This window comes from Eupeodes corollae, chromosome 1, assembly GCF_945859685.1.
Source record: "Eupeodes corollae chromosome 1, idEupCoro1.1, whole genome shotgun sequence".
Classification (NCBI taxonomy): Eukaryota; Metazoa; Arthropoda; class Insecta; order Diptera; family Syrphidae; genus Eupeodes; species Eupeodes corollae.
The window spans coordinates 86,301,363-86,315,922 of NC_079147.1; the positions used below are offsets into that span (position 1 = coordinate 86,301,363).

The 14,560-nt window shown below is 33.9% G+C and overlaps 1 protein-coding gene across 1 annotated transcript in view; it reads right to left on the minus strand.

The window, feature by feature from the left end:
• LOC129940391 (homeotic protein labial) overlaps positions 1-9,969 on the minus strand; it is a 126,970-nt gene extending 117,001 nt beyond the window's left edge. Inside the window, exon 1 of the mRNA XM_056048706.1 lies at positions 8,403-9,969. Coding sequence (XP_055904681.1) covers positions 8,403-9,420 — 1,018 coding nt within the window. The 5' untranslated portion in view covers positions 9,421-9,969. The remainder of the gene's footprint in view (positions 1-8,402) is intronic.
• Between the last annotated feature and the right edge of the window lie 4,591 nt (positions 9,970-14,560).

The window sequence follows — 14,560 nt, forward strand, 5'->3', positions numbered from 1 at the left end:
ACGCTTCTTCAAAATAATATCACCAAACTGAATTAATGGTGGAAAACAAATTCATTGAGCCTTATGGCTGAATCACAAACACTCTTCAGCTTCGGCCTCGCCTGCGTTACGGTGGGCCTGCTTCGAGGTTGCTTTGAATGGCATTTCTATTATTTCATCCCTCTAAAGAGCAAATATTTTGTTTGTTGACATTTTTTTACAGTTTTTGAGCTGTCAGACAAAGCAAATGTTCAGATAATTGAACTAGAGCTTCCGTTTAGAGTCACATTACGTTACATTACGTTCTTTTCCGTACGATTGTCAAACGAAACGTGAGGTCGAAGCTCCATTGTGATAGCATGCATTGCATTCCTATGGCTGAACTCGTAAATGTCAGGTGAAGTCGAAGCTGAAGCGTGTTTGTGATTCAGCCATTAATGCTTCCCATTGTGTTGAATGAATTTACAAGATTTGTAGTAAACAAACTAGGATACAACATTGAAATGCATTCGTAGAATGTAAAGTCTCAGCTTATTGGCATTTAGACATTAGAAAACCGACGGGAGATGTTTTCAATAACATTTATAAAGGATATGTTATCCTATCATATTGATTTTTTCTAGTAAAACATCTCTTAAAATTATGTTAAGTATATATTTTGTTTAGCTAACTCAAATAATTATAATTCTCGTCATTAAATAATAATATTAATACAGTTTTTTTTCTAGAAAAAAAGCCCAATTGGCGTTACTAATTTTTCGAAATGACGATAACTCGTTATATTGGCATTTATTTAATCAAAAATATCTTATGCTTTCAAAATCTTTTGTTAACTGTTTCATTTTAGTATGTAATCATTTAATACATACAATAAATATATAATAAAGCAATAGCAGACTTGATTAGAACAAATATGAGAATGTTAGCAAAAGTTTACAGCAAAAAGCTGATACCTAGTCATATATTTTGTTCAATTTAAAAGAAGTTCGAAATTAATGACACAAAAAAAACTTAATCACATAAAATCGAACCTGGAATAAGCTTGTTTATGCCTCAGTACAAGAAAACCACAAAGTGGTACCATTAGGTGTATGCGTACTTTTTTCTTTGAATAATGCACAAGACTTCTTCGCCAACTTTTGTTTTGTAATGGTTCTAAGGTATCAGAGGTCTTTTGTCCAATCCCTAACCATGCCTTTTTAAGTTTTTTTTTTACGGGTACTGCCTTTTCCGAGAGTAATTCTTGTCATAAAAAGTGCTTTCTCAAAATTGGCTGTCGGGATTCGGCTTAAAACTGTAGGTCCCCTCCATCCCTGACAACATTACTCGCACATAGGAAAAGTTAAGAGTTGTTAGCCACTAGGCCCTAGTTCTAAATGAACATTTGCGCCACTTAATTTTAATTTTTTAAGGAATTATCCCTCAAAGATCAAATAATATAAAGCAATATGAAAAGAGAGACTCGAATGGTTTCCATTTTTACTCTTAAGACCTTGCAATTAATTTTTTGTTTCAAAAATCTTAACTGTCAAACATATAACGTAAGATCAAAATTGAAATAAAGCTGTTTTCTGTAAAGAGATTTCAGATCTTACAGAATTTAGTTGACATATAATAATTGTTCGTTCTCAAGATATTTAAATCAAAAAAACTGTCAAAGTATTGCTTGCAAAAAATGGACAGCATTTCGAAAACAAGTTATTCTTAAGACCATTTTATTTCTTTTCAAATTCCGAAGTTAAAAATGTTATTTTTTAAAAACAAATTGCCACTTCGTATAACTTTTGTAATATATTTCTAAAGCCGATAGTACCTCGAAAACTTTGAGCAAAACAAATGTTCAAACATTTTTAAAATTGCTAAACCACTGAGTTGAGGTATTTAGTTTCATGGTGATGGATTATCAGTACAAATTAAATGAATTTTATGTTTATAAGAAGTCGATAGATTTAGATTCAAGAGATCTGTGAAAATTCTTAATTTGACAAATCGGAACGATTAAAATAAGTTTTAATGCGAAGTAAAAAAATACAAAATTAGCGCAACAATCCGTTGTGAACTATGGCCTATAGACTTACAACTTTCAATCGTTCCTGCGTGCGAATCATGTCAGGGGTGGAGAGGACCTACAGTTTTTTATTCCGAATCCGAACGTCTTTTTTAAGCGCGTTTCATGAAAAGATTTACTTTTGGAGGATTTGGCAAGACACAGTAGCCGTGAATAAGACTTTAGGTGGCACAGGCAGGAATTGAACCCAAGACCTCTATAGCATGACAGTACTGTGCACTAACCAAAACGTCACGGGTATTAAAACAATTAAATCAATAACCTTTAAAGTTTAAAAATCCCTTTGTTTGTATTTATTTTTTTAATTTTAAATTTTTAGACATCCTTAAAGGTTTGTTAAATACAATGCTTTTTTAAGTACAAAATTTATGAAATGAGTTGCCTAAAATTTTGAAGTATGGACTGTAGTTTTTATTAAGACAATAAGTATTGATGTTAATGTATGAATATGCAAATTTTTAAAAGCTTTTTTTACATCATTGTTCTATGCGTATGCGTTCAGTGTGTTATAAGGGGGACTTACACCAAAAATTAGAAAGTCTTAACTTCTCTTCAAGATTTAGATAATATTTTAAAACCATTTAGTAACATTTGAAAAACCTCGAATCTATCATTCCGGTTACCGTGAAATATGAAAAATGATGATGGAATTCATCTAAACATAACAAAACCTAAAACTCAAATGTAAAAGTTGCGCAAAGCTTACCTAAAACAAAACATATCTACATACCATCATTTTCTCACAACCAGCATTTAAGTCTATGATGTGTATAGAATTAGTTTTTTTTTTTTTAAATAATTATTTCTCATTCTGACACTGTGTCCGAAAATGTCTATTTGATGTGATGTTTTGATATTTCTGACACTCACGCAAACACGAGGTGCTTGTTGGATGGATTTTAACTCAAAGATACCAAAAAACTTCCAAAATACCAAAAACAACAACAACAAAATATTTTATATCAGTAACGAACTTGAATATTCAAAAGAATTAATTATAATTTCTCTCTAAGTGGCAGCAACAGCAGCAGACCACCATACCACTGACTGACTGCCACACTATTTGGGTTTAACCATAGGGTTTTTTGTTTTTTATGATTTTTTGGTTGATGTCGTGACAAATTTTTCCCTATCACAATTTAACATTAAAAGGGTCAGAGAACTAAACAACTTAGGTACAACGAATATACTCAGGTGGGTACGAGAAGTGAAAAACGGTGTTAGTACCTTTTTTCTTTAAGTTAAGTTAAAAGGCAGCGAGTTGTAACTATTTTTCTTGTGGGGTCTTCGTGTCACAGTTTTTGTATTTTTATTCCTGACGAACATATTTTGGAGTTAGATTGACATTGACACTTCACAGGAATGTTTGGGGTTTTTTTAACAGTTTTTGTTTTATTTGGTTTTCTCTCTCGTGTCTTTTTTTGGTAAACGTTTATATTTAATTCGAAGGCATAACATTTTATTAATTAACGTCATTATATAGCTGAAGGAGGGTCAAGGTGGCAACTCATTTAGCTTGGGGATATTTATTAAATCTTTAAAATAATGAGTACCTATGCCTTATGGTTGTAAAGAAATATTCTCAGCGAAGCATGTCTTAAACGCATGAAGTGATTGAGTTTATATTTTTTCGATGCTTGTGCTAAAACTGCAAAATCTTAATGAAGTTATTAACTCTTAATGGAAATATTTCACTGTTCAAGCATCGATACTGGGTTACCAAGTAGTTTTTTTTTAAACTTTTACTTTTCAACCGTTGTAGTTTTCATAGTTTTTGGTAAATGGGTTAATAATTTTAAAGCTACACAAAGGCTGTTCCAAAATAGCGATTTAATTGTTCTGTGTTAACACAATGTTAAGAATAAGCAGAGGGTGTTGCTATCTCTCATCGCTAGGTGAAAACCTTATTATACTGAACAATAACACATTTTAATGGAAAAAAAATTGAAATACCGAATTTTGAAATAAAACATTTTTTATCACAGTATTTCAGAAACCAAATTTTATCGCTCACAAAATAATGACCAAAATCTATTTAAATATTGATAAAACTTTTTAACAAGGGGTTTAAACATTGAAGAATCTTACTTTGTTTTCTCAAATGGTCATTAGTTTTGTCTATAGGAAGTTTTGAATAACCTTGACTGTTACGTACATGCCTTTGTGATTTTGAAGAGGAAGTTTCAGAGCTAATTTTTGATACTGTTTTCGAATTACAAGCTTTGATTTTCGCTATACGCATAAACTAAAAAAGGAAATATTTTAAACATTTTATTTTATAAACTTGATATTGTAATCTTTTTCTTGTATGTTAAAAACAGTTTTACTAAAAATCCTTTAGCATTCCTTTAAGAGTTACGTATAAAGGGTGATACTGAAAATATTAGAAATGGCATAGGTATAAATAATGGAGATTCAAAATTTGGAAAATTAGAACGAATTTCATTTAAAAATTAATTAAAAAAACAAAAACTTTTTCATAAACTTATAAAATCTCAGGAAACTTAATTAGCCATTATTCAAAGTTTTTTTTTCGAATTGGTGAGATTTTAAACTTTTCAATGTCACCATTCGATTTTCATTGTGGGGGTTTTACCATGCATTTGGGGCCGTTTATAACGCATACAAGTTGAATTTAATCAAAAGCCTAATTCTGTTCAGACCTGAATTTTCAGGTAATGTCGGAAGTAGAGTCCATATCAGTTCCAAATGTTAAATTTATATTGGTCCATAAAGATGGAAACACAATGAATCAAAATTAAAAACAAAACATTGATAACAAATTTGAATGCTGTTTTTGAGCTCAAAATTAATTACATCAGCACTTTTGATGTTCAAACATTCTGCTATTTTAAATGTTTATAAAAGATGAAAAGAAAACACTTTTAGACACAAAACACTTTAGTGAAAACACGCAAATTTGTTGGTTTCTAAAAAGCTAAGCATTACAACTAGTTATAATTGCAGGTAAGATCAAACATTCGGCAAGATCCGAAATCAATTTCAAAAATTAGGTAGGGCGTAGGGGAACAATACGCCAAGTAACCAACAAAAATAATCTTAAACGCCTCGAGTTTGCAAACAAATTTTTACATCATCGTTGATCATTTTTGAGAAAGTATCGTGAACTTTTTTGTGGGTGTGTATACTTTAGTAGCTCCAGAGATTATAAACTAATCAACGCGACACGGCACTATGTTTTTTTTTCTTCCATATTTAGCGCACATTAAAGGGGTTATTAATACCCTAATAATGATTAAACACAGTGCGAGGAATTAGGAAAGGAGGATAGGATTAGAAACAAGAAACTGGTGCACATTGGTTTTCAATGTCTGCGCGTTGTTATGCCTGGTAAAGCATTCTACATTCGCATTGTGCAGCTAAAGAAAGATTCTCTGTTGTTAACAATACGTCTAAAATTGGGATCATGGGTAAACTGATGGGTATTCCTACGGATATTACGATTAAATTGTTTAAGGGGAGGAATGCAACTGGAAATTTTACTATAGCATTTTTTATAGAAATAACGATAAAACAATGACAGGCATGAGCACTTAGTTTTCAAAAGAAGCAAATGTCTCGGTAAGAGAACGAACACCTATCATTTTTAGAGCTCTTTTTCTCAATTCTATCCAGAAGACTCTAGTACGTTATTGGAGCACCAGCCCAAATATGAGAGTTATACTCGAGTTTTGGGCGAATAAAAGCTTTGTTAATGAACAACCCGTGGCAGATCGCAGACCTAGGAGAATTCTTCTTTAAAGATCTAAGCGATGTAAATCATATCGCTATAATCAGCCTCTCACTTCGTAAAGGACTCAAGCTGGTTCCATTAAGCTTAGGAGGAAGCCTCAAGATTCATGTGGTATCACAATGGGCCATTAAACTTGCCTAACTGTTTCCGTTTCCATCTTGGACAGCCACTATAACCTAACCTAACCTAACTACCCATGGCATGATGGTTAGTGTGTTGGACTGTCATGCCAGAGGTCTTGGATTCTATCTCTGCCTATGCGCACAAAAGTTTTTTTCCTGGTACTGCCTCTTGCGAGGAATTGACAATTTCTCCAAGGGTAATTCTTGTCATGAAAAATGCTTTCTCAAATTAGCCGTTCGGATTCGGCTTAAAAACTGTAATTCCCCGCCATCACTGACAACTTTACTCGACTTCAGGAATGGATGAGAGTTGTAACAAATTAGGCCATAGTTCTCAACGGACTGTTGCGCCAGCCGTCAACAACTTATTTTAATTAATTTTTTTAAATTATCAGAAGAGGTAAACAACTTCTTGCATCGTCGGAGAAAACCTTAACACTTAGCAGCATTTTTGGCGATGTCAAATATATGACCACTCTACAACAAGTGGTTTGTCAAGTCATAGAGAGTGGCATTGGTGGAGGGATACGCTTGATGTTCAAAAGAATCAGTAACAATCAAGGAACAGGTTAATTGAATAAGATGGTGTTTTTGTAGACCTTGATAACAAGACAGAAATATCGATAGAATCAATTTGCATTTATTTATGAAATGTATTTTCTGAAATTAATAAGGCAAATGGCTACGAGTTACAAAGCCCACTTATTAGTCCTATTTTTCATACTTTTCTTATAAATCGGTACGTTTGGCCTTGATTGTGGCTTCCAATTTTAATACTTCAGAAGTTGGTATTTGTTTTTGTTAGCATAAACCAAGTACTCAATACAACCACATAAAAAGTAACTTAGAAGCTTTAAGCCATGCGAAACAAAGGGGCCTGGACCGTTTCTGGATATAAACTTGTTATGAAAACAGTGTTGTATGAATTTCGCATATTTTTAAATACCATTTTTCACAACTTGGAAGCCTTATCATTAATGATGAATAGCAAAATCTTACTGAATAAACATATCAAAAGGGTTTGACATTCTCAACAATCAAATAATACACAACAATCATCAAAACATATTTTTTTAAAACCAAAGTAAATAATAGAGAATTTTCGAAAATGAAGACTTTTAGCTGAGGTTTGAAGTATTTGGAAAGAATTTTCTCTACAAACTTTTCAAAATTTGGTAATATCAATATCAGGCCCTTTTTGAGAGTTTCTCCTTTCCATTACTCGGATTTGTGCATTGGAAATGTGCTCTCAGTAGTAATGATAGGGCCATTCTTCACAACTCTGCCACTACTGAGATTAGATATCGCTAGAAAAGGGTCCATGGATTACCACTGCTCCCTCCTCTGTGTTGGCTGTAGGAGGTACGGCAACAGGTTTTAGCGCCGAAATGCCGCCCGTTCTTGAAGAGATACCGAAATTCGGTCCCACGAGCTGCGGAGAGAGAGAGGTCCGTCTGTATAGAGATTCGCATTATAAAGACAAAGAAAATAGCGAAAATGCGGTTTCCCCTGACCCGTTTAATGAGGAATAAGACAGGGGAGGTGCAACTATTCTCATACTTAAATATTTATTTTGTTTCAAGATAATGATGATATAAACTGTCAAGGTAATTTTTAACTCTACGCCTAAGAAATTCAAAATCAACACAGCGGAAGAGCTCAGAAAAAAGTTACAGCCATTTTTTAAAGCACGATTTCTTGATAAAATGGTAATGTAAATTGGAATATAGATTAAATGTGTATTATTAACTAATATTTAAAAGAGTCCTAACGAAATCTGATGTGAATGGTTATTTTTTGGCTATGTCAAATCAATTGAACTTTATGAAAGTTGATTTAAAAGATTGATACTTAATTTTATCCAAGAATTAAAAGGTACAAATAAAGAAATAAAGTCATGTTTCCCTTAAAATGACAAAATTAAATAATACGAAATCATGTGAATCGAGTTTTTTTTAATTAAATCTTGGAAAAACTTTCATAAATTACAAAATTCTATAAAACAAGTTTTGTTTACAAGAATGTGTAAGAATAAGTTTTACTTTAAAAAGGATATCTTTTGATATCCTATTTCCTCAAATGTTTGTTTCTTATAAATTGAATTTCCTCCATGATTTTGAAAAAATTGAAAATTTTTTATTTGTTTTTGATACAACATCATCCACTTGAACGAAACCATGTTTTGTAATTCTATTGAGGCAATGTTCGAAGCTTTGGTCGATAAATACAATGATTTTTAATTGATTTCAAAATATCTCAAGACCATTTTCTGTCATAGTAATATCTGTTTCAATACGGTACATTTTAAACTATCAAAATGGAAAAACTCCAGGTATTCGTCGTTTCGCGTCGGCTTATGGATTTTTAGAACATTTAGTTTGGTTTCGAGATTAAAGATAACAAAGCTGAAGCTTCGCTTTACAAGTCACTGAGTAAAAGTCGAACCAATATTTTCATTTTATTTTATTATCTTACTTACCTTGAGGTTTTGGCACATTCCGTTTTAACTGCATCCACTTGTAGGTTGGCAGTCCATTTGGCGAAGTTTGTTGTTGCGCCGTCAGCGTGTGTGTTGTTCCGCCGGGCGATACAACATGCTGACTTCGCGAACTATTGCTTGATGAACTTCCCATTCCTCCTCCTCCACTGCTGGCCATTTGTCCAACCCGGCTAGTAGACATACCCGCTAACGAGTCCAATACCATAGATCCCTCAATGCCTGTCCCACTTGGATAGCCCGCAGCCATTGCTGCCGCCGCTGCCGACGCATTAGTGCTCGAATGATGTGCCGGCGGGTGTTGCAAATGCTGCGAATGGTGATGCCACGCATTGGAGCCCATCATACTTCCATGTGTATTCTGCTGTTGTCCCGCCACCGCTACCGACTGTTGCATCAGCGAGTCCTCACTCAACCCGTACGAGGAATGCATAGAAAGTTTGACATCGTCTCCGCTGTGATGCATTCCGTAGCCGGCAGCCGCTCCATTATGCTGCGGATGATGGTGCGGACTCTGGTTATACAAGCAATCCAGGTTCGTATAGCTCAAACCGTTCTCCGAGCTGATGATCGATGCGTCTTGGACGTTACTCGATGACGGATTGCCGACTGCAGCAGCTGGTGCAGTCCCGTAAAACGAGTGCACGCTGTCGCTCTCGTAGTACGAGTCGGTGGGTGAATTGCTCGATGGGTGCTGCGGCGTTGTCGAAATTCCGTATTCCGCCGCTGAGGGACTATACAAGTGCGGGTGCGAGTAGACGGGATTAGCGGTAGCTTGTGCATGCTGCTGCTGGTTGTTGCCGTGTGGTGGAGTTAGCTGATAAATATTGCTCGAATCAAGCGCCTGTCCATAGCCGTGATGATGACCGTGATATGGATGACTGGTTGCGGCCGCTGCCGATGGAAAGGAATACGTGTATCCATTGGATCCCATTTCGCCACCGCCACCAACGGCATGATAACTATTTGAATGATTTCCGTACATTCCAACGTCCATCATATTGACAACAGGCCACAGTGCACTAATCACACTGACAGTTCTTTCGTTTTTTTTCTGACACTTACTTTAATAATACTGATTTGATATCGTTCGGAATCGGTGCAGGTGCAGAGAATTAATATTTGCACGAAGGCAGGTGGCCTCCCCGTTACCAACGACTAAAATGTACCGGGCTTATCACTTATCACACAGAAAATGGTATTTTTGTTGAAAGATTTCTTAAAATAACTCTTAAAATACACAATGTTACAAAACTGCACGAAAATCTTCCAAAATCGTTGGAAGTACACCGATTTCTTTATAAACAATTATTCATAACAATAATTCATTGCTCACAGATCAAAACAATAAATCAAATTAAAAATCTTAAACAACTCAACGATAAGACACCAATCGAAACTGCCCGAAATTAAACACGTTCGCTGTAATAAAGTTTGACTGACCAAAACAATCTACGAGTTCAAAAATTCGATAAACTATTCGACCGGACACCACCAGAGTTAGCCAGAGCCTCCTCAGACATTGGCTGCGCACGAAGAAAGTTACCGTCTCTAAATGGTTCGTGGCGTTGTTGCTGCCAGAAATAACCTAAACCGAACGTGGCTCATTCACAGTGAGTAAGTAACGCCCTCGAAATGTGGTGTTTATGTTGATTCACCACCATTTCTGTTTGCATTTGGTGTGTGGTTTTGTCTCTTTTTAGCCAATGGCTACGGTCCTCTGAGTTGTAGATACTTTTGTATCTTTTTGTTATTGTTCGTGTATCTGAGAGATTAGCTAAGGCAATATAAAAAAAAAAAACAACAACAGCAGAAGCAGCTGTTATATGAGAAACGCCTATATCCCAGGCTACCTTACCTTACCTCGTGTGCTTTATTCTGCTGTTCGATGGGGTATAGGTAGGTTAGACGATTTGATTTGTAGATACTGTATCGTTTTTAGATTTGAAATAATTTTTTTTTATAAATTCCATATAGGTATAAACTTGGCAGGCAAAAGGGAGCCCTGTGGATGTAGCTGTGGAGTCGAACGAGTGTAAAGGAATTTGTGAGACATTTTGTTGTTTATATTGTGACCAGGTAAAAAGATCTCAATGTTTAAATTGAGAATATGTCACACAGTTGGGTGCTACATTTTTCTCTTGAGCTTGTTTTTTTTTAATTCTTTGACACTTTGGCAAGCATTTTTGTACCTAAACTACATGTATCCACTTATACAGATAAACCAACTTATAGTGGGTTAGATAATGTATCTTTAGCAAAAATAGATATGGATGCAGGAATTTATTTAAAAATAAGGTATATATATAAATCTAATAGAAGTATCTGTAGGTATAAATGAAAGTGGCAGTCAAATATGTAGCTACTGACATATCTTTTTAAGTATCTGTATCTTTATTTGGTTGATGGCTGTTAAAGTTATAGAGGGAGGTATGTGCTCATAGGGAGATAGACTTGAAGATTTTGCCACCTTTAGTTGACATCTAAATGACATGTTATAGAGGGAACCTATGTCAGGTTTGTTTTGGAAAAGATATTTGTTTTTTGTTGGGAATTTGTAACATTTTCAATTCTTTGGGCTTTTGTTGAACTTGCGTTAGTAATTTTCTTCAATTGATGCAGATATTAATTTTACTCTTACTTTTGAGGAGTTAGGTTTTGTTGCATAAAATGAACAAAACTAGTTTAAGTTAACGCTTCTGATATTGAACTAATTATTCCTTACTAAGCAATTTTGCAAATTGCAAAGATCTGAATTTAAAATGTTCGCTTAGTACCTATTAAAGAAACTTTTTAAAGAAACAAAGATATAAATATATTTTTTAACGTTTCTTAATATGGCGGACACTTGTGTCGGAATCAAAAATATTAATCAGAGAAATTGTGGCTGATTAGATCCTAATCCATTGATTAAACCAAATGGTTTTTGAGAAATTCAATTTTAGGTTAAATAGGTAAAGTCTTATGTTAACGGGCAAAATCTTAAATAATAAAAAAAAAATAGGTTTGGTTGTCATCCATATTTTAGGCTTTTTAAATGCTTTTAAGCTGTACACATTTTGTTTTTATAGCTACAACCGTTAATTGGTTATTGAAAATTCTGCGAAAATAAGACTGAAGACTAAATAATTGGAGTGCGTGAAGTTAGCCCCCCTTTTTTTGATTTTCCAATTTTGAAAAGTTGTTCCAGGTTGTTCCCGGTTTGTTCCGCATTGTTCTAAAGTTTTTTTGAAAAATACCCAAAAATGGGGGTTTTAGACCCCAAAAACTGTTTTTGACCTAGCCCCCCCTTTTTCGAAAATCGTTTTTTTGAAAATTGTTCCAGGTTGTTCTAGTTGTTCTGAACATTGTTCTAAATTTTTGGACCTCTATGATCAAAATTTTAAAAGTTATGGGCAAAATTTGAAAAAATTCTAGCCCCCCCTTTTTCGAAATTCCAACTTTTTTTATTTTTTTTAGATTCTAAAAAGTGTTCTAACCATTGTTCCAAAAAATGAGAGTCGTAAAATGTATATTTTAAGAGATATTGCCTAAAATTTTTTTTTTCAAAAATGCAATATGCATCTCCCAATTTTTTTTTTTTTTTTTTTTAAGCCTATATTTTTAATAAAACGTGATTAAGCACATGCACAGCAACCAAAACTTGGCTTATAAACTATTATTTACGCTGATGATCGATCTTTCAAAAAAATGACTATTTTGTAAAAAATATTTTAGCCTCCCCTTTTCAAAAATTAAAAATTAAAAAAGTGTTCCAAGTCAAACCATACTTCTTCCAGCTCGTATCCAAATTTCGTCCAAAACCATAAGCAAATAACGCTGAAGACGTAAATAATATTTACCCTCCCGAGTGCCCCCCCTCGAAAAATTTTAAAATTTTAAGCCAAAGCTGTATTCTTTCAGCAAAGAACAAAATGCTTTTAAGATTCCAACTCTACGAAGTTAAAAATTAATATGCCTACATTCAAAAAAACATCCCCAACCCCCCCATTTGCAAACTCCCAAACTTAAACAATATTTTTATATCCATAATCACTCACATCCAATTGTTCCAAAGTTTCATTCAAATATGTTCAAAAATAAAGATATTAAGTCCAAATAAAACTTAACAGTGTACTACTCTGTTAAACATATTCTGGCCCCCCTTTTCCGAAATTCAAAATTCCAAAACTAGTTCCCAATTGTTCCGGGGCTCTTCTAAATTGTTCCAGAGATTCGTTTCTTAATATTGATTTTTAGTATGAAAAATTTACAAAAAATGCACCCCGCCCCCCCTTTTCCAAAATCGAAAATCTAAAACTTGTTCCCTATCCAAAATCACTCAAATCAAATTGTTCCAAAGATTCATTCAAAAATATTCAAAAATGAAGAGTTGAAGCCAAAAAAACACTTTAAGTCGAAAAATCATGTTATCCTTGTTCTGGCCCCCCTTTTCCGAAATTCAAAATTCCAAAACTTGTTCCCAATTGTTCCGGGGCTCTTCTAAATTGTTCCAGAGATTCGTTTCTTAATATTGATTTTTAGTATGAAAAATTTACAAAAAATGCACCCCCGCCCCCCCTTTTCCAAAATCGAAAATCTAAAACTTGTTCCCTATCCAAAATCACTCAAATCAAATTGTTCCATAACATGATTTTTCGACTTAAAGTGTTTTTTTGGCTTCAACTCTTCATTTTTGAATATTTTTGAATGAATCTTTGGAACAATTTGATTTGAGTGATTTTGGATAGGGAACAAGTTTTAGATTTTCGATTTTGGAAAAGGGGGGGCGGGGGTGCATTTTTTGTAAATTTTTCATACTAAAAATCAATATTAAGAAACGAATCACTGGAACAATTTAGAAGAGCCCCGGAACAATTGGGAACAAGTTTTGGAATTTTGAATTTCGGAAAAGAGGGGCCAGAACAAGGATAACATGATTTTTCGACTTTAAGTGTTTTTTTTGGCTTCAACTCTTCATTTTTGAATATTTTTGAATGAATCTTTGGAACAATTTGATTTGAGTGATTTTGGATAGGGAACAAGTTTTAGATTTTCGATTTTGGAAAAGGGGGGGCGGGGGTGCATTTTTTGTAAATTTTTCATACTAAAAATCAATATTAAGAAACGAATCACTGGAACAATTTAGAAGAGCCCCGGAACAATTGGGAACAAGTTTTGGAATTTTGAATTTCGGAAAAGAGGGGCCAGAACAAGGATAACATGATTTTTCGACTTAAAGTGTTTTTTTTGGCTTCAACTCTTCATTTTTGAATATTTTTGAATGAATCTTTGGAACAATTTGATTTGAGTGATTTTGGATAGGGAACAAGTTTTAGATTTTCGATTTTGGAAAAGGGGGGGGCGGGGGTGCATTTTTTGTAAATTTTTCATACTAAAAATCAATATTAAGAAACGAATCTCTGGAACAATTTAGAAGAGCCCCGGAACAATTGGGAACAAGTTTTGGAATTTTGAATTTCGGAAAAGGGGGGCCAGAACAAGGATAACATGATTTTTCGACTTAAAGTGTTTTTTTGGCTTCAACTCTTCATTTTTGAATATTTTTGAATGAATCTTTGGAACAATTTGATTTGAGTGATTTTGGATAGGGAACAAGTTTTAGATTTTCGATTTTGGAAAAGGGGGGGCGGGGTGCATTTTTTGTAAATTTTTCATACTAAAAATCAATATTAAGAAACGAATCTCTGGAACAATTTAGAAGAGCCCCGGAACAATTGGGAACTAGTTTTGGAATTTTGAATTTCGGAAAAGGGGGGCCAGAATATGTTTAACAGAGTAGTACACTGTTAAGTTTTATTTGGACTTAATATCTTTATTTTTGAACATATTTGAATGAAACTTTGGAACAATTGGATGTGAGTGATTATGGATATAAAAATATTGTTTAAGTTTGGGAGTTTGCAAATGGGGGGGTTGGGGATGTTTTTTTGAATGTAGGCATATTAATTTTTAACTTCGTAGAGTTGGAATCTTAAAAGCATTTTGTTCTTTGCTGAAAGAATACAGCTTTGGCTTAAAATTTTAAAATTTTTCGAGGGGGGGCACTCGGGAGGGTAAATATTATTTACGTCTTCAGCGTTATTTGCTTATGGTTTTGGACGAAATTTGGATACGAGCTGGAAGAAGTATGGTTTGAC